At 43.9% G+C, this 20,717-nt stretch overlaps 1 protein-coding gene across 1 annotated transcript; it reads left to right on the top strand.

Annotated features, from left to right (window-relative positions):
* Window positions 1–16,350: 16,350 nt before the first annotated feature.
* Window positions 16,351–20,358, top strand: LOC117367883 (zinc finger BED domain-containing protein 5-like). Its single transcript, XM_033960941.1, has 2 exons — window positions 16,351–18,079; window positions 20,312–20,358. Exons 1-2 carry the CDS (start codon window positions 16,351–16,353, stop codon window positions 20,356–20,358), a joined length of 1,776 nt encoding a protein of 591 aa, XP_033816832.1.
* Window positions 20,359–20,717: the final 359 nt, after the last annotated feature.

The raw sequence follows: 20,717 nt of genomic DNA, 5'->3' as shown, positions 1-20,717 counted from the left end.
AGTATTCCAGAGAGGCTTCTCCCTCGTATTCAGTGGTTCCCAAGTCTCGCACTCCTTCTCCTGAAGGTGCCTCAACCTCAAAGTCTGCCTCTTTTGCCAAATTTGTTTTTGACATGGGACAAGCTCTTCAGCTGGATCTCCTGAATACTTGGCCGATATGGAGTTACCTCATCCGCCCAAGGAGACCTTGAGGCTTCCTATGACTCCGGTGTTGAAGCAAACTTTCTTCCGGAACATGGAAACTCCTTATTCCATTACAGCCATCCCATCCAAGCTGGAATCTAGGTATCGCACAGTACCTTGCAAGGGCTTTGAGAAATCTCAATTATCCCACCAGTCCTTGGTTGTGGAATCTTCTCTGAAGAAAGCTCACCCATCTAAGCTCTACGCTGCGGTCCCTCTAAGCAGGGAGGGCCGTACCATGGACAAGTTTGGTCGCAGGCAATATCAAAATTCCATGATATAGTGATAATTCTCACTTTTACTGCTTATTTCAACTATTTCCTCAAATTGATGCCTAAGTTCTACCCAGCTCTAGAGGAGCAGAGTCTTCCTGAATTTAAACAGAACTCTATCTCAACTTCGACTCTTCATGCTGCAAGCCACATATGATGCCTTTGAGCTCTCTTCTAGAGTCTCTACCTTTGCAGTAGCCATGCGTCGTCTAGCCTGGCTCTGCATTGTTCATATGGAGCCCAACTTGCAAGACCGTCTAGCGAACTTACCTTGCCAGGGCAATGAAATCTTTGATTATTCTATTGAGGCGGCTACAAAACATCTCTCTGAACATGAGCGCTCTTTTTCTTCCTTAATTCGGCCAAAGCCTAAGACTCCTGCTCGGCCGTACAAGCAACCACTATGTCGTTATCCTCAAAAAACGACACCAGCTTTCTCCAGGCCTCTGCCTAGAAGGCCTCCACAGCAACGACAGCAGAAGGCTCAGACTTCTGCTGCGACTAAACCTGCTCCGTCTTTTTGACATTCCCACTCTGAGCATGCAAACCTCCCTGCATCAGAATTCTCTTTTGCCCATAGAAGGTTGTCTTCACCACTTTTATCACCAGTTGGAGATGATCACCTCAGATCTCTGGGTTTTCAACATCCTTTGGGAGGGATACTCACTTCACTTTCTTCAGGTGCCTCCAGATCGCCCTCCAAGAGAGTGTCCTTCCAATTCGTCGCAACTTCCCCTTCTTTTTCAGGAAGCTCAGGCTCTTCTTCGCCTTCGAGCTGTCGAAGAGGTTCCTCTGAACCAACGGGACATGGGCTTTAATTCCCCTTATTTTCTAATTCCAAAGAAGACGGGATTTACGACTCATTCTGGACCTCAGAGCCCTCAACAAATTTCTAGTCAAAGAGAAGTTTTGGATGCTTTCTTTGCCAACTCTGTCTTCCCTGATGAATCAGGGAGATTGGCTATGCTCTCTGGATCTCAAAGAGACTTACACTCATGTCCCGATTCATCCAGCCTCTCACAAGTATTTAAGATTTCGGGTGGGGAATCTTAATCTACAATACAGAGTTCTTCCCTTCGGACTCGCCTCATCCCCCAGAGTCTTCACAAAGTGTCTGGTGGTGGTGGCTGCAGCCCTCCGTACCCAGGGTCTTCAAGTTTTTCCGTACCTGGACGACTGGCTCGTCAAAGACCCTTCTCAACAAGGTGTTATTGCAGCGACCCAACAGACTATTATGTTCCTCCAAAGTCTGGGGTTCGAAATCAACTTTCCAAAATCCCAGTTGACCTCCATCTCAGTCTCTCCAGTTCATTGGGGCCACTCTGGACACTGTCCAGCTCAGAGTGTTTCTACCTCCACTACGTCGCGATACCCTCATTCGCCTTTGCCATCAAGTGTCTCATCTCACCTCAATTTCAACAAGACAAATGCTGGTTCTGCTCGGTCACATGGCTTCCACAGTTCACGTGACATCTGTTGCCAGACTTCATCTTCGCATACCTCAGTGGACCCTGGCATCTCAGTGGCAACAAACTACCGACCCGCTTTCTCAACAAATTACAGTAACTCCTTTGTTGAAGCAGTCTCTCCACTGGTGGATGCTCTCTTCCAATCTTTCCAGAGATTTGCTGTTCCACAATCTCCCTCATCAGAAGGTTCTTACAACAGACTCTTCAACCTACATATGGGGAGCCCATCTAGACGGTCTCCTTACCCAAAGTCATTGGTCTCCTCCGGACCGTCTTTGTCACATCAGTCTGTTGGAACTCAGAGCGATTTTCAATGCCCTCAAAGCTTTTCAACACCTTCTTCACAACAAGGTCATCCTTGTCCGGACGGACAACCAAGTCACTATGTACTATGTCAACAAACAGGGAGGGACGGGATCTCACTCCCTTTGTCAAGAAGCTCTGAAGCTGTGGAATTGGGCAATCCATCAAAACATCTTTCTCAGAGCTGTCTATATTCAAGGTCAGCACAACTATCTGGCAGACAAGTTGAATCGTCTTCTGCAACCACACAAATGGACACTCAATTCTTCACCTCTACGTCAAGTGTTTGCTTGATGGGGGACTCCTCAAATAGACCTCTTTGCCTCTCCCCTCAACAACAAGACATCTCAATTCTGCTCCCGAATATACTCTCCCCAGCATCTCGAGGCAGATGCTTTCCTACTGGATTGGACGGGTCAGTTTCTCTATGCCTTCCCTCCATTCCCTCTGATTCTCAAGACTCTTGTCAAACTCAAGACAGAACATGCCACCATGATTCTGATAGCTCCTCGGTGGCCCAGACAACCGTGATACTCCCTTCTACTTCAACTCAGCACCAGGGAGCCTCTGCTTCTACCAGTTTTTCCCTCTCTGCTTACTCAGAGTCAAGGGTCCTTGCTACATCCCAACCTGCAGTCTCTACACTTAACAGCTTGGTACCTTTCAACCTAATAGACTCTACAGTTCTCTCAGTCTGTACAGGATATTTTAGTAGCTTCCAGAAAACCATCCACTAGGCAGTTTTAGGGCCAGAAATGGACTAGATTTTCTGCTTGGTGTTCCACTTGCCATATGGAGCCAATGTCTACCTCCTTGGCTTCTGTTTTGGATTATTTACTTCACTTATCAAAATCTGGACTCCAGTCTACATTTATCCGAGTCCATCTCAGTGCGATTGCTGCGTTTCATCAGCCTCTTAATGGGAAACCTCTGTCTGCACACCCTGTGGTTTCCCACTTTATGAAAGGACTTTTTAATGTTCACCCACTGCTCAAACCACCTCCAGTGGTATGGGATCTCCATATTGTCCTGGCTCAATTGATGAAGCCTCCATTTGAACCAATTGATAAGGCTCATCTCAAGTACCTTACTTGGAAAGTAGTTTTCCTGATTGCCCTCATGTCTGCTCGAAGAGTCAGTGAGTTACAAGCTTTGGTTATGGATCCACCTTTCACAGTTTTCCACCATGACAAGGTGGTCCTCCACACTCATCCAAAATTCTTACCTAAAGTTGTTTCAGAATTTCACGTCAATCAATCTATTGTTTTTCCAGTATTTTTTCCGAAGCCTCATTCTCACCCTGGAGAAGTGGCGCTCCATATTTTGGACTGTAAACGTGCTTTGGCTTTCTACTTGCAACGCACTCAACCTCACAGGACAGCCCCACAACTTTTCATCTCCTTCGATCCAAATAAATTGGGGCATCCTGTCTCGAAGCGAACCATATCCAACTGGATAGCTGCTTGCATCTCTTTCTGCTATGCTCAGGCTGGTCTCCCTCTGCAGAGTCGAGTCATGGGCCACAAAGTTAGAGCAATGGTGGCGTCTGTAGCTTTCCTCAAATCAACTCCTATTGAGGAAATCTGCAAGGCTGCCACTTGGTCCTCGGTTCATACTTTCACCTCTCATTACTGTCTGGATACTTTCTCCAGACGGGATGGCCATTTTGGTCAGTCTGTTTTATAAAATTTCTTTTCTTAACTTGCCAACTCTCCCTCCATCCCATTATGCTTAGCTTGGAGGTCACCCACCTGTTGAGAATATGCTGCCTGCTTGTCCTGGGATAAAGCACAGTTACTTACTGTAACAGTTGTTATCCAGGGACAGCAGGCAGATAGTCACACAAACCACCCTCCTCCCCTGGTTAGCTTCTTAGCTAGTTATCTGAACTGAGGTACCTCATAGGAGACGCATGGCCTGACTCGGGCGGGAAGGCACTCGTGTATGCGCAGTGCAGCACTCGTAAGCTCTTACAAAGATCTTCAAGCAAGTCTGCTTGCGAAGCTCTCCACTACGGGGCTCCGTCGGTGACGTCACCCACCTGTTGGCTTCTTAGCTAGGTATCTGAACTGAGGTAACCACAAAAAAACTCTGTGGAGTGACGATATTCCTAAATGGACTTTATTTGAAAGTGTCAGAGTTCCAAAGGTACACTGAAATCATCCACATAAAATAATTCCATCCACATAAAAATAAATCATCCACATAAGAGCCTTAAAGGACCTAGTCCGCTAGGGATACAGGACCCAACACGGTCCATGTTTCAACAAAAAGTCTTCTTTAGGGGTACCTGGGGGTCCTATAAAGGTGAGTACGTGGGAAACAATTGTGTGGTGAGCCGGAAGTGAGACGCGCACCCTAACTCGGGCGGGAAGGCACTTACGCATGTGCAGTGCAGCACTCGGAAGCTCTTACAAAGATCTTCAAGCAAGTCTGCTTTCGAGGCTGTCCGCTGCGGGGCTCTGTCGGTGATGTCACCCACTGTTGAGAATATCTGCCTGCTTTCCCTGGATAACAACTGTTACGGTAAGTAACTGTGCTTTCAACATCAGAATGTCCTTCTCCCCCCCCCCCCCCCTCCGGTCCCTTAACTTAAGAAAGAGGAAATTTTACTACCAGTCTGTATCAGCCAAAATTAGAACATAAGAACATAAAAATTGCCGTTGCTGGGTCAGCCCAGTAATCCATCGTGCCCAGCAGTCCGCTCACGCGGCGGCCCTTAGGTCAAAGACCAGTGCCCTAACTAAGACTAGCCTTACCTGCGTACGTTCTGGTTCAGCAGGAACTTGTCTAACTTTGTCCTGAATCCCTGAAGGGTATTTTCCCCTATAACAGCCTCCGGAAGAGTGTTCCAGTTTTCTACCACTCTCTGGGTGATGAAGAACTTTCTTATGTTTGTAAGGAATCTGTCCCCTTTTAACTTTAGAGAGTGCCCTCTTGTTTTTTACCTTGGGGGTGAACAACCTGTCTTTATTTACTAAGTCTATTCCCTTCATTATCTTGAATGTTTCAATCATGCCCCTCTCAGTCTCCTCTTTTCAAGGGAGAAGAGGCCCAGTTTCTCTAATCTCTCATTGTATGGCAACTCCTCCAGCCCCTTAACCATTTTAGTCGCTCTTCTCTGGACCTTTTCGAGTAGTACTGTGTCCTTCTTCATGATGTCAGCAGGAGAGACTACAAAAGAAGTTCGCTGATAGAACAGTTCAAGATTCTGGGAAGGAAGCTGAAGATGAGGACCCAGAAGATAGCATTCTCAGAGATCCTACCGGTACCGAGGGCAGATGTGAAAAGGCAGGATGAACTACAATCAATAAATGCGTGGATGAGGAGATGGTGTGAGGAAGAAGGATTCCACTTCGTGAGGAACTGGACGACGTTCTGGGGCAAGAGCAAGCTCTACAGGAGAGATGGATTGCACCTGAGCACAGCGGGAACTAGACTTCTAGCAAACAATGTCAAGAGAGGAATAGAACAGGCTTTAAACTAAGAAGAAGGGGAAAGCCGACAGTCGACCAAGCGTCGATGTTTTGGAAAAAGGTATCCCGTGAAGATACTGAGGGGAAAAAAGGCTGGGAAGAAACAATGGACAAATTACAGGAGTCAACTAATCAAGAAGAGAAGGTTAGAAAGATTGTAGCCCAAGAGAAGTATCTAAAGACCGAAGCACAGGGAAAGGAATTAAAGGCAGCAAAATTCCAGGAGCTAAATTGCATATATACTAATGCAAGGAGCCTAAGAAACAAAATGGGGGAATTAGAAGCCATGATCATTGCAGAAGACATAGACATCATTGGAATCTCTGAAACATGGTGGAATGAGGAAAGCAAATGGGATACAGCACTGCCGGGGTACAAGCTCTATCGCCAGGACAGGTCAGGACAGAAAGGAGGTGGAATAGCACTATACATAAAAGAAAGCATACAATCAACAAGAATGGACACAGCGGAGACGACCAACAAGCTAGAATCACTATGGGTTAAAATACCAGGAAGGAAAGGGCCTGAAATAAAGATAGGCCTATACTATCGTCCACCCGGACAAACCGGAGACATCGATGAAGAAATGGAAGCCGAGATGAAGCGAGAATGCAAAGGCGGTAACACGGTTATTATGGGAGACTTCAACTACCCTGGGATAGACTGGAGTCTCGGAAGTTCAAGATGCGCTAGGGAGACAGAATTTCTGGAGGCTGTACAAGATTGCTTCATGGAACAGCTTGTTAGAGAACCGACAAGAGAAAATGCCACTCTGGATCTAATCCTAAATGGGCTAAGGGGACCTGCAAAGGAAGTGGAAGTAGTGGGACCGTTGGGAAACAGCGATCATAATATGATCAAGTTCAAGATGGAAGTAGGAATACTGAAAAGAAAGAGAACCATAGCGACAACTTTTAACTTCAGGAAGGGTAACTACGAAGCAATGAGGGGAATGGTAAAGAAGAAACTTAGGAACACTTCCCAAAAATGGCAGACGGTAGAACATGCCTGGTCCTTTTTCAAGGACACGGTGAGCGAGGCGCAAAATCTATATATCCCCAAATTCAGAAAAGGGTGCAACAAGAGTCGAATAAAAGACCCGGCGTGGATAACTAAAATAGTGAAGGAAGTGATAAGCAATAAGAAAAATTCATTCAGAAAATGGAAAAGGGACAAAACTGAGGTAAACTGGAGAGAGCACAGGAAGTATCAAAAAGAATGTCACCGTGTGGTACGAAAAGCCAAAAGAGAGTATGAAGAGACACTAGCCAGGGAAGCACGAAATTTCAAACCGTTCTTTAGATATGTTAAAGGGAAACAGCCGGCTAGGGAGGAGGTGGGACCACTGGATGACGGAGACAGGAAGGGAGCGGTGAAGGAAGAGAAAGAGGTCGCAGAAAGACTTAACATGTTCTTTTCATCTGTATTCACAAACGAAGACACAACCAACATACCGGAACCTGAGCAATTCTTCAATGGAAATCAAGCACAAAAGTTAACATCCATAGAAGTGAGCCTTGATGATGTGCGCAGACAGATAGAAAAACTAAAAACTGACAAATCCCCGGGTCCGGATGGAATCCATCCAAGGGTGCTGAAGGAACTAAAAGAGGAAATAGCGGAACTACTACAGCAAATTTGCAACCTGTCTCTGAAAACAGGTGTGATTCCGGAGGATTGGAAGATAGCCAACGTTACGCCCATCTTTAAAAAGGGATCAAGAGGAGACCCGGGAAACTACAGACCGGTGAGTCTGACCTCTGTTCCGGGGAAAATGGCGGAAGCACTAATAAAAGAAAAAATTGATGAACATTTTGAAAAACACGAACTTCTGATAACCAGCCAACATGGTTTCTGCAGGGGGAGATCGTGTCTGACCAACTTATTGCACTTCTTCGAGGGAATTAACAAACAGATGGACAAAGGAGACCCCATAGACATCATATACCTAGATTTCCAGAAAGCCTTTGACAAGGTGCCTCATGAACGTCTACTCCGGAAACTGAAGAACCATGGGGTGGACGGAGCCGTGCATAGATGGATCAGAAACTGGTTAGCGGGTAGGAAACAGAGGGTAGGGGTGAAGGGACACTACTCAGACTGGAGGAAAGTCACGAGTGGTGTCCCGCAGGGCTCAGTGCTCGGGCCACTGCTATTTAATATATTCATAAATGATCTAGAAACAGGAACAAAGAGTGAGATAATAAAATTTGCGGATGACACCAAACTATTTAGTGGAGCTCGGACAAAGGAAGACTGTGAAAAATTGCAAAGGGACTTGGACAAATTGGGAGAATGGGCAGAGAGATGGCAGATGAAGTTCAATGTAGAGAAATGTAAAGTATTGCATGTGGGAATCAGAAACCCGAGGCACAGCTATACAATGGGAGGGATGTTATTGAATGAGAGTACCCAAGAAAGGGACTTGGGGGTAATGACAATGAAGCCGACGGCACAGTGCGCAGCGGCCGCCAAGAGAGCGAATAAAATGCTGGGGATAATCAAGAAGGGTATTACAACAAGAACGAAAGAAGTTATCCTGCCGCTGTACCGGGCAATGGTGCGTCCGCATCTTGAGTACTGCGTCCAGTATTGGTCACCATACCTTAAGAAGGATATGGCATTACTCGAGAGAGTTCAGAGGAGAGCGACACGACTGATTAAGGGGATGGAAAGCCTTTCATACGCTGAGAGATTGGAGAAACTGGGTCTCTTTTCCCTGGAGAAGAGAAGACTTAGAGGGGATATGATAGAGACTTACAAGATCATGAAGGGCATAGAGAGAGTAGAGAGGGACAGATTCTTCAAACTTTCAGAACATAAAAAAACAAGAGGGCATTCGGAAAAGTTGAAAGGGGACAGATTCAAAACAAATGCTAGGAAGTTCTTCTTTACCCAACGTGTGGTGGACACCTGGAATGCGCTTCCAGAGGACGTTATAGGGCAGCGAACGGTACTGGGGTTTAAGAAAGGATTGGACAATTTCCTGCTGGAAAAGGGGATAGAGGGGTATAGATAAAAGATTACTGCACAGGTCCTGGACCTGATGGGCCGCCGCGTGAGCGGACTGCTGGGCGCGATGGACCTTAGGTCTAACCCAGCGGAGGCATTTCTTATGTTCTTATTATGTTCTTATGTATGGCGACTAGTGCTGGACGCAGCATTCCAGGTGAGGGCGTACCATGGCCCGGTATAGCAGCATGATAACCTTCTCCGATCTGTTCATGATCCCCTTCTTAATCATTCCTAGCATTCTGTTCACCCTTTTCCCCGCTGCCACACATTGCATGGATGGCTTCCCAACCAGTACTCCCAAGTCTTTCCTGGGGGGTCTCTCCAAGTACTGCACCGGACATCCTGTATTCTGTCAGCCTAGCATTGCTAACAGTAAGCATTTTCGGTTGGCCTAACCAATGCCAGCAAAGGCCTATGGGAGATCATATCATTCATGTCTGACCTTAGGGAATGTCATTGCAAACAGCCTTAGCAAGTCTAAATTAAATCAGTGCTTAAAAGGTAACAAATGAACTTGCAGCTAAGAGGTGCGAAGAGGTGTTAAGAAGATGTCTGATGCTTAGGATGTACAATGGGTCCAGGTGCACAGATATTGTCAGAGGCATACTGTAAATTACATTTGACTCCAGTCTGTAAAGGACAGGTCCTCCCCCTATTCTTCTACAGTCTCGCACACCTAACTCACTTTCCTGATCAGTGAAACTAACCATTGTTTCAGACAGTTTACAAAGGATGGGGATACTTAACTTCAATAGATTCTATTTGTTATAAAAAGCCCCCTCTCAACATCAGCCCCACTTCTTGCTCTACCTAGAACTTCATGCTTCTCTGTCTCAACATCACCCCTTTCCTGTCTTTCTTCCCCTTGGATTCTTTTCTTTGTCTGTTCTCTCTCATTCACAAGAACACAGAATCAGTCTCTGTATTTGCAAAACTTATTCAATTGTAATGCTTAATTGTAATCTTTATGAATCTTGCTTTCTGTATTTCTGCACAATATATATATATATATTCTTTATGCAAGCACTCTTAGTGGTCTTTGTCAGTGATTTTACTACCTAATGAAACCTCTGTGAAGGCATTGAACCCAGGACCTAGCATTTGTAAGGGTGCTTTAACCTAACCCCTCCAGACCTTACATTTTGGGGGGGGTCTAACCTTACATATTTGTGTATAAGATTTTTATTACCGACATGTATCACCTTACACTTATCGACGTTAAACCTCATTCGCCATGTCGCGGCCCATTTCTCGAGCATGTTTATGTCACGTTGCAGGTCTTCGCAATCCTCCTGCATCTTCACTACTCTAAATAACTTCGTGTCATCTGCTAATTTAATCACCTCATTCATCATACCAATTTCCAGGTCGTTTATAAATATGTTGAAGAGCACGGGTCCAAGCACCGAACCCTGCAGCACTCCACTCGTGATGCTTTTCCAATCCAAGTATTGTCCATTTACCCCCACTCTCTGTTTCCTATCTGCCAGCCAGTTTTTAATCCACGTATTTTACCCTCGATTCTATGGCTCGCAATTTTTCGAAGTAGTCGTTCATGTGGAACCTTGTCAAATGCCTTCTGAAAATCCAGATATATAATATCGACCGGGTCACCCTTGTCTATCTGCTGTTTACTCCCTCGAAGAAGTGCAGCAAGTTCGTCAAGCAAAATCTTCCTCTGCTGAAGCCGTGCTGGCTGGTCCTCATCAGATTGTGTCCGTCAAGGTGATCAGTGATGCGGTCCTATCATCTTTCCCGGTACCGAGGTCAGACTCACCAGTCTGTAGTTTCACAGATCTCCCCTTGAACCTTTTTTGAAGATCGGCTGCATACCACATGTGTGAGGGAATTCCAAAAAGGCTCCCCTGTTTGATGAAGTCTCTGACCATTTTTGGAGTCCAAGTCAGTCCCTTTGCCTCTCTAATGACAATAAAGTTATCATTTGAGATGTCCTTTGTACAAGCATTGGCAGGTCTGCCATCAACAATTAAGGGGTCCTTTTATTAAGGCACACTAACCGATTTAGTGTGCGCCAAATGCTAAGGCACTTATAAAATATAATGGATGCCTTAGCATTTAGCGTGCGCTGAATTGGTTAACGCGTCTTAATTAAAGGAACCCTAAGTAAGAACATAAAAATTGCTGCTGTTGGGTCAGACCAGTGGTCCATCGTGCCCAGCAGTCCGCTCACGCGGCAGTCCTTGGTCAAAGACCAGCGCTCTAACTGAGATTAGCCCTACCTGCGTATGTTCTGGTTCTGGGGTTTTTTGGGTTTTTTTCATAAGTACCTAATTAAAAAAATCCTTGAACCCTTTGGGTAAAGGGAATACCACATAAAATTTATCAAATAGAAGAGCAGGGCACAAGAAAGGTATTATAAGCAGAACGAAAGAAGTTATCCTGCCGTTGTATCGGGCAATGGTGCGCCCGCATCTGGAGTACTGCGTCCAATATTGGTCGCCATATCTGAAGAAGGATATGGCGATATTCGAGAGGGTTCAGAAGAGAGCGACACGTTTGATAAAAGGTATGGAAAACCTTTCATATGGTGAAAGATTAGAGAGACTGGGGCTTTTTTCGCTGGAGAAGCGGAGACTTAGAGGGGATATGATAGAGACTTACAAGATCACGAAGGGCATAGAGAAAGTGGAGAGGGATAGATTCTTCAAACTTTCGACAACTACAAGAACGAGAGGGCATTTGGAAAAATTAAAAGGGGACAGATTCAGAACCAATGTTAGGAAGTTCTTCTTCACCCAACAGGTGGTGGACACCTGGAGTTCAAGAAGGGATTGGACAATTTTCTGAAGGAAAAAGGGATAGAAGGGTATAGATAGAGGGCTATTATACAGGTCCTGGACCTGATGGGCTGCCCTGTGAGCAGACTGTTGGGCATGATGGACCTCAGGTCTGACCCAGCAGAGGCACAGCTTATGTTCTTATGTTCTTAACCACCCTATATTCCACACATATGATGCAGGATCATATTCTTGGGTCTAAAAAGTGGTGATTTTTGGACATTGCCAAAATCTATGTCTCATCATGTTAGGCTGAGTATCCCTGAATGTCCTATGAAGAGACAGGTACATTATCATGTTTATTTTATATATTGAATTTCCCAGAACTGAATATTTTCAGCAATGTGACAAGTGCCTAATAAACAAGGTTTAACAAAATCACCCTGAATTTCAACTTACAGTTCGCTACAAACGTATGCTAAAGAGCCATAGACAAAATCTAGCAATTTACTCTGTGGATCTTGATAGTTTTGCAAAGGTACAGGGAGCTGTGTTGAGACAAAACAAAAGTGAATATCATCTTCATATCAGTACAGTGGTCCAACGTTGCTTTTATCGGCTACATATGATCAGATCATTATCCAAACTATTAGATGCCTCATCGTTGAACATTTTGATTCATTCTCTCATGATTTCGTGCATTGACTATTGTAATGCCCTTTATAAAGACATAACTAAAAAAGAAGTTCAAGTTCAAGTTTATTAGGTTTTATATACCGCCTATCAAGGTTATCTAAGCGGTTTTTTTACAATCAGGTACTCAAGCATTTTCCCTCTCTGTCCCGGTGGGCTCACATTCTATCTAACGTACCTGGGGCTATGGAGGATTAAGTGACTTGCCCAGGGTCACAAGGAGCAGTGCGGGGTTTGAACCCACAACCCCAGGGTGCTGAGGCTGTAGATCCAACCACTGCGCCACACACTCCTCTCCAGAAGACTCCAGATAATACAGAACACCGCTGTAAAGATTATATTCAATGCAAAGAAATCCGACCATGTTACCTCCCCTTTTGCAAGAAGCCCACTGGTTGCCAGTGGAACACAGAATCACTTACAAAATTCTTCAGTTAATATTTAAGACCAGACAAAACAATCAACCTGAATTTATTAATAATTTTCTTACCTCTTATAATCCTTCTAAGACCCTAAGATCGACAGCTAATAACCTTTTCTCTATTCAGTCACTGAAGTATATAAATACAATGAGGTCTACTATCTTCTCTGTCACTGCCCCCTCTCTTTGGAATAGTATCCCAAATTACTTATGCGAAGAATCAATTCTTAATAATTTTAAGACGAAGCTAAAGAAATTTCTCTTCCTTGATGCCTTTGAGACCTAACTGTCCTTTTAAGGGCAATTGAGTTCAACACTATTTATTGAAGCCCCTCCTTTTGTTTTTTCCTTAATTGTTCTCTTTTACTTTGACTTTTGTAGTTCTTGCCTTTTTACCTTGTGTTCCTGTTTGTCTTTGTTTTTAAAAGTCTTTGAAAGTTATTAAAAGTTACAGTTTGGTGACGTAATGTCAGCTTAAACTTGTATTTTAGCTAAAGTTTGTTTTATGTTTTTATGAATTTGTACACCGCCTAGAAGGCTGATTGGGTGGTATAAGAAATTTTAAATAAACTTGAAACTTGTATTTCAGAGTGCAGGGGAGGTTAAGGCAACAAGGAAACGTGATGGTTCAGTTGCACATAACCTCTTTCTTAGACTCCTGCTTAAATAAGAGAAGTAAGACCAGGGACAAAGTCTTTATTGCTTTTGAATTGGAAAAAGTGAAGTAGTTGAAAAAAAATTGTGACATATGCAAACCCATCACCAAGCTTGACACAGGGGTAGGATTATGGGATAAGCCTGCAAAATTTCACCTAGTTATTTAACAGTAGTAATACGAGGGGGTGCAGAAAAGTTCTCAGCCCAAACAAGAAGGAAATGACGTGGAGCCATGAAACTTACACGTTATTCCACTTTTTCACTCCTAAGTTCAACCTACTTGGTACATCGTGTTTCAGAGCATTTTTTTTCCTGGTATTTTCATTAACAACAGTTGGGGTGGAGGATGTTATTGAAAAGTTATGCTGTGTGTTTAGTGCAATCCAGGACAGGTAACAGGCTGAGCATTCCTAGTGAATAAAGAATGGAAGCCAGCCTTTGTTGTAATCTAAAAGAAGAGCAAAAAGAGAAACCCTGTGAACTTGTTGAAGACTGAATTCAAGTTTCAAGTTTATTTATTCTTGATGAATCGCCTATATAAATTGCTAGGCGATGTACAATGAAATAACATGTATTAATAAATGAAACAAGTACAATATTAATAGTGACATAAAAACAAATTTGTTGTTAGTTAAAATATAACACACTTTACAAACTGATTGTAAACCTAATTTTAAATTAATGTGTGGGTAAAACATACAAGACATGTGTGGTTAAGTGGGGGAGTAGTTACAGTTTTTGATAGATGAGAGGAAAAAACATAAAAGGGAAAAAACAAAAGGTGGGTAATAATGGTTGTTTAAAAAAAAAAAAAAAGTGAAAAATATAAAACTCGGTGATGGTTATAAGATTATCATTTTTTTTATTAGTCCTAAGCTCCGTACGAATTGTGAATTGTGAGTTCGAGTTTCACCTGGTCTGGGAGCCATGAGCTTGATTTGTATATTTGATGAATCCAACAGATTTTCTCTTTACCTTGTTCCTCCTCTGAGAGAAAGAGGCTTGGGATGTTCCAAATGTTAAGAACATGACTGGAGAAGTAACGAGCAATTTTATGAAGGGGAATGTAATACCGTGTTTCCCCGAAAATAACACAGTGTGTCATATTAATTTGGGGCCCAAAAACGAACTAGATCTTTTTTTCAGGGTAGGTCTTATTTTTTCATGTACAATGATCATCTCTCCTTTCCTCTCCATCCCCATTCTTCCTCTTTCCTTTCTCTCCCCCAAATGTGCAGGATCTTTCCTCCCCTCTCACCCATCCCTTTGTACCTTCCCTCTGCAGCATCTTTCTTTCCCTCCCTCCCTCCCATCCCCCTATGCAGCAGAACCCTTGCACTATGCATAGCATCTTTCTATCCCTCCCTCGTGCAGCAGAACCTTTGCCCAGCTTCTATCCCTCCCTTCCGTGCAACTGCAGCAGAACCCTTGAACAGCCCGCCCTGCTGCGCAGCTGAACCCCCGCTGACCATCCCATCCCTCCATCTCGCCCTCCCATCCAAACCCCGCCGACCACAAGACCTACATACCTCCTTCCACAGAGCAGCATTGGCAGTACTCTATAGCAGTGTTGTGCCGCAGGGCCGCCATCAGGGCAGTACTACCAGTCCTGCATTCAGGGGCCCGGAGCTGACAGGGGGCCCGGGCTCCCCCAGGGTCCTAGGCAGTGTTCTAAGGCAGGGGCACCAGTAGCTCGCCAAGGCAAAGTGAGTCGATCACCCAGGACTCACTTTGTCTTGGCGATCTAATCTATCGAGCCGATAAGTCTTCTTCTCCCCGACGTCAATTCTGCAGTCGGAGAGGAAGTTCGGGCCAGCCAATCGCTGCCTGGCTGGGCGGAACTTCCTCTCCGATTGCAGAATTGACGTCAGGGAGAGCATGCGTCGGCTTTGGGGCCTGTTATCCATTGGTGGGTCCTGTTCCCCGATGGCAGCGGCAGTGGCAGTGGCTTGGGGAACGGCAGGGAGAAAGAAAGAAAGGGGGCAGGCAGGGAAACAGAAGGAAAGAAGAGAAACAGAAAAAAAGAAAGAAAGGTCAGGGAGAGAGGAAGAAAAAGTTGGGGGAGGGAATGAGGTGTGGAGGAGAGAAAGCATACAGGCTGATAGAAGGGAAGAAAGATTGGATGCACAGTCAGAAGAAGAAAGTGCAACCAGAAATCACCAGACAAGGTAGGAAAAATGATTTTATTTTAAATTTAGCAAAGTGGAGGCAGTATTACCACAGTTTTCAAAGGAATTTGCCCAAATAACTTAATAGTTAACTGAGTAAATTCCCAGAGATGAAAACTTCCCTTCACTTACTATGCACAGTTCTGAATTTATATCTGCTGTCTATATTTTACAATATGGTCCCCTTTTACTAAACCGCAATAGTGGTTTTTAGCGCAGGGAGCCTATGAGCGTCAAGAGCAGTGCTGGGCATTCAGCGCAGCTCCCTGCGCTAAAAACTGCTATTGTGGTTTAATAAAAAGGATGGAGGGTATATTTGTCTATTTTTGTATGGTTGTTACTTAGGTGACAATGCATAGAGTCATCTGCCTTGACCTCTTTGAAAAAAACCCAGAATAGGAATGATAATTAACATTTTCTCAGCGTATAGTGTGTTTTTTAATTTTATTATTGGTAGATCATTTTGACTTGGTCATTTTAAAGTAGCTCACAAGCTCAAAAAGTTTGGGCACCTCTGAGCTACAGCGTTGAAACTGTGTATTTCTATTTTATCCCCCCTTTTACAAAACTGTGGAGCGTTTTTTAGCGCCAGCCGTGGTGGTAGCAGCTCTGATGCTCAGAATTCTATGAGTGTCAGGGCTGTTACCACTGTGGCTAAAATCCACACTACAGTTTTGTAAAAGGGTAAGGGGTTAGTTTGTGATGACATATTCCATACTAGGCGAAGGTGTTTTCTGTGTTCTGTGTGTTTGAAAGACATGGTTTTCTGTTAGGATTGACGGTGTAGGATTGATCTGTGCTGGTCTGGCTTGTTTAGTTTTACAGAGCTGTCATCTGGAGCTGTCATCCGCCGGCTCATCGGGGATCGATCAGAAGAGTGCTGAGTGTGACGGACAGCGGCTATCTGGAGGAGACAAGCGCAGTAAGTCCTGAGTGACAGTGAGATACTGCAGTGATGGACAAGTTTTTGAAAAGGAAAGAACTAGACTCTGAACAAAATTTGGAGCCAGATGAGAGCCCAAGTATGAGTGGGGGTCAAAAGAAAGCAAAGATGGTTAGCGCAAGCAAATTCTCTGGCGCAAGGCAATATAGCGAAAGCTATATTTCAGTTGGATTTACTTTCACTGGAGATGCAAACAAACCAACTCCACTGTCCGTGGTGTGTGGTGAAAAGCTAGCTAACAGTGCTATGGTCCCAAGCAAACTTAAACGCCATCTCCAAACGAAACACCCTTCGCTTCAAAACAAGAATGCGGACTATTTTGTTCACCTGCGTGACAACACGGAGAAACAGGCAGCTTTCATGAGAAAAACCACAAAGGTAAATGAAAGAGTTCTTAAAGCTAGCTATCAAGTTGCTGAACTTATAGCCAAGTCAAAAAAGTCGCACACTGTGGCAGAGACATTAATACTTCCTGCCTGCAAAGCTATTGTAGAGGAGATGCTCGGACCTGAAGCAGCTAAGGAAATAGCCAAAGTCCCTCTCTCAAACAACACAATTTCCAGACGTATTAATGACATGTCTGCAGACATCGAAAGTGTGGTTTTGGAAAAGATCCGTATCAGTGAGAAATTTGCATTGCAACTTGACGAGTCTACTGATATCAATGGACATGCTCAACTCTTGGCCAATGTGCGTTTTGTTGATGGTGATGCAATTAGAGAAAACTTCTTTTTTTGCAAGGCATTGCCAGAAAAAACAACAGGAGAAGAAATTTTTCGGGTCACATCAGAATACCTTGAAAAAGGAGGACTTAAGTGGGAAAACTGCACAAGTGTCTGCACCGATGGAGCTGCAGCCATGGTCGGGCGCACCAAAGGCTTTGTAAGCAGAGTGAAGGAAAGAAATCCAGATGTGATTGTTACGCATTGTTTTTTACACCGCGAGGCCCTCGTAGCCAAGACTTTACCAGCAGTCCTAGTTCATGTGTTGGATGATGTTGTGTGCATGGTAAACTTTGTAAGGTCACAACCCGTGAAAAGTTGCATATTTGCAGCTTTGTGTGAGGAGATGGGAACGAAGCATAAAACCTTGCTGTTTCATACGGAGGTCCGGTGGTTGTCGCGTGGCAAGGTCTTGGTTCGTGTGTATGAGCTGCGGGAGGAACTTAAAGTGTTTCTGACAAATGAGAGGTCAGATTACGCAAAGCAGCTTGCAAGTGATGAGTGGTGTGCAAGGCTGGCATACCTGGCAGATATATTTTATCATCTGAATGAACTGAACACACGAATGCAAGGCCGAAGTGAAAACCTGCTTACAAGTACAGATAAAATAAATGGATTCCGTTCAAAGGTGCAACTCTGGATTCAACACGTGGAAAGTGGCAATCTTGAAATGTTCACACTCACCAAGCAATGGCAAGGTGTTCACACTGCTGCACTGTGTGAGATAATAGTTAAACATTTAAAAACTCTTGAGGAGAAGTTGTCATTTTATTTCTCTTCAGTCTCCACTGAATGCCTTGACTGGGTTAGAGACCCTTATAGCTCAGCATCAGTTGGTGGAAAGGACATGACTTTACAGGAGCAGGAGGAACTAACTGAACTGAGACAAAATCGTGGTTTCAAGCTAAGATTTGCTGATCTACCTTTGGACAGTTTTTGGTTGGATACCGCCAAGGAGTTCCCCCTTCTGGCAAACAAAGCTATTTTGACATTGCTCCCATTTTCCACTACATATCTGTGTGAGATTAGCTTTTCAAGCATGATTGCTATAAAAACCAAATACAGAGAGAGACTGAGAGCTGTTGACGAAGAGCTACGTGTGTGTCTTTCTTCGATTCCAGCCAGAATATCAGCTTTGTGTTCAGCCAAACAGGCCCAGGTTTCGCACTGAATAAAGTATTTTATAATTTTTCACTATTCTGTTTACTTAATATTTCATAATAAAGTAATTATAAAATACTTTCCTTGTGTTTATTTGATTCCTATTCAAGAGAATTACTTTATATATAGTCAATATAGGCACAGAGTTAAATTTTTTAACATTTTCTAATGGTGGTGTGCCTCGTGATTTTTTTCATGAAACAAGTGTGCCTTTGCCCAAAAAAGGTTGAAAAACACTGCTCTATAGCCTTCTCCCACAGGGGCCTTCCATGCACCGTGTTGCTGATGACATCATCAGTGATGCAGCAGACAAAACAGCCTGTGGAGGGAGGTAGTAGGTCTCAGGGTCGGCGGGATTTGGACGAGAGGGAGAGATGAAAAGATAGGAGAGTCAGCGGGGGTTCGGCTGTGCAGGGGGAAGCACTGCTGCCAGCGAATCCAGGGACTAGGGCTTATTTTCGGGGTAGGTCTTATTTTCAAAGAAACACGGTAGTACTACTTTTGATTATAGATTTTCTCTGGTTAATTTGTTGAAGAACTGGTGATACGTAACTGTCATACTAGATTATTGCCCTTTATTTAATGTTATGTTTAACTGGTGCTGATAATTGGCAGTTAACCCCTCATAATTGTCTACAATTGGACATAATTGAAACTATTTATTTATTGGGATTTATTAACCACCTTTATGAAGAGATTCACCCAAGGCGGTGTACAGCAGGCATACCGCCCCTTTTAAAAAACTGTGAAAATGATTTTTATCGCTAGCTGGCACACTGAATGCTGTGCGCTCTGGCCTGTGCTAAAAACCACTTTCACTGTTTTGTAAAAAGGGGGGGGGGATAGTTAGATGCCATCAAATCATGTTTGAGTCCTAGCTACTTGATGAGTTACAGATCTAAAAAGAAATCGGTTTTGGGCTAGTGTGGTAAGGTTGTCTTCAACGGTTGTCTTTAATGGTTGTCTTCAACGTGTCCAGTAATCTGGTTGTAGGTTGCCCTCTTCTATCTTCCCAAATATGATGTCCTTCGCCAATGATCTTTCTCTGATGGTGTGACCAAAATAAGAGAGTCATAACTTCATCATTTGGGCTTCAAGTGACATAGCTGGTTTGATCTCTTCCAGAATCAATTTGTTAGTTCTCCAGGCAGTCCACATAAAATCCTTCTCCCAACACCAAAACTCAGCAGGTATAATTCAACATAAAACTTACAATTCTGTTAATAATATAACTTTAAAAAATGCATTCTATAAAAAGTAGGCACCTAGGGGAGGATGGGTCTGGGGGAGGGGATGAGTGTTACTGGTGTCCTTTCTTCTTTCTGGTCATTATTTCCTTGCTTGAGTTTGCAGGTTTTAATGACCATGTATTAGCCACAAATGATTGGTTGCCTTGATTGTTTCTTTTCTTCTTGTGAGGGAGGGGGAGGGAAGAGTACTATGACTTAGGGATGACCTGTTGGTCATTTTATATTTCCTTGGATGTATAATTTTGAGGTCCTCAAGAAAATTGTTGAAACATAAACGTAGGCACCTAGTCCAAAGCACCTTCATAAAAGGGGGCAGATTGTGCACGTGTTTTCTAATTAGGTGACTTGTGAATTAGACGCCGTTATTTAGGCGAAGAAAATCCTGGCATAAATTGGGTGCACTTAAAATTAGGACGCCTAGTGATATCTAAGCCCACTTAGGTGATGCTAAGCACGATTCTATACAGTGCGTCTAATTTTTATTGAGTAGCACTTACTGCCATACTAGTCAGCACCTGTTTTTGAGGTGGGCTATTATAGAATTAGGATCTAATGTGCATTATATTACCGTCATACACATTAATTTAGGTCAGTAGGGGGGGTTACCTAGTAATGAGATGCAAATGCATGCAAAACCCAGCTCATTTCTATGAATACCACAACTTGTATTAATCCTGGAAAAATCTTGCCCTCAATCCCCAAAGCACTGGGCTGTTAGCTTGTAGCCTGATGCTCCTGGGAGGCAAACAAAAAGTTCTCCTCAAAGAGCTGCCAAGAGTCCACTCCTCATTCCCTGTAACTCCCCTGGGCCTATCTTAAAGGTTCTCTGCTCTCTACTAGGTTTGGGCAGGAATGATTCCAGCACTGGGGCATATATGACAGCTTGACCCCTAGCAACAGGACTGTAAGACTACTGCTAGAGGTCACATTTGCAATTTTGCTGCTATAGCCAGCATGGACAGGAGTGACTGGGGCCTATTCCATGGATTGCTTAAGCTATGCCTGAGGAATCTACAGGGTATGGTTCACCAGAGGGAGGAGACTAGATGATAGGAGTGATGGGAGTTTTATTTTTTTTGAGGGGGAGGGGCACAAAGAGCCAGATTCTTTGGTAGGGGGGAAGGGGTCTCCTAAGGCTGCAGAGGAGATAAGGGTTTGGGGAATTTTTATGTTGGGCTTATTGGGCAAAACAAGAAGGCCTCTGCAATGTATTGGAAGGTTAAGTTTAAGGGTGGAAACAAGTGTG

The sequence above is a fragment of the Geotrypetes seraphini genome, chromosome 10 (assembly GCF_902459505.1).
Source record: "Geotrypetes seraphini chromosome 10, aGeoSer1.1, whole genome shotgun sequence".
Lineage (NCBI taxonomy): Eukaryota > Metazoa > Chordata > Amphibia > Gymnophiona > Dermophiidae > Geotrypetes > Geotrypetes seraphini.
This window is presented reverse-complemented; position numbering and strand designations above follow the sequence as displayed.

Bases quoted from the DNA above. Each gene is read 5' to 3' on its own strand.
- LOC117367883 (XM_033960941.1), top strand. From the start codon at position 16,351: ATGGACAAGTTTTTGAAAAGGAAAGAACTAGACTCTGAACAAAATTTG. The intron at 18,080-20,311 runs GTGAGATTAGCT...GCTCTCTACTAG, and splicing joins ATTTTCCACTACATATCTGT to GTTTGGGCAGGAATGATTCC.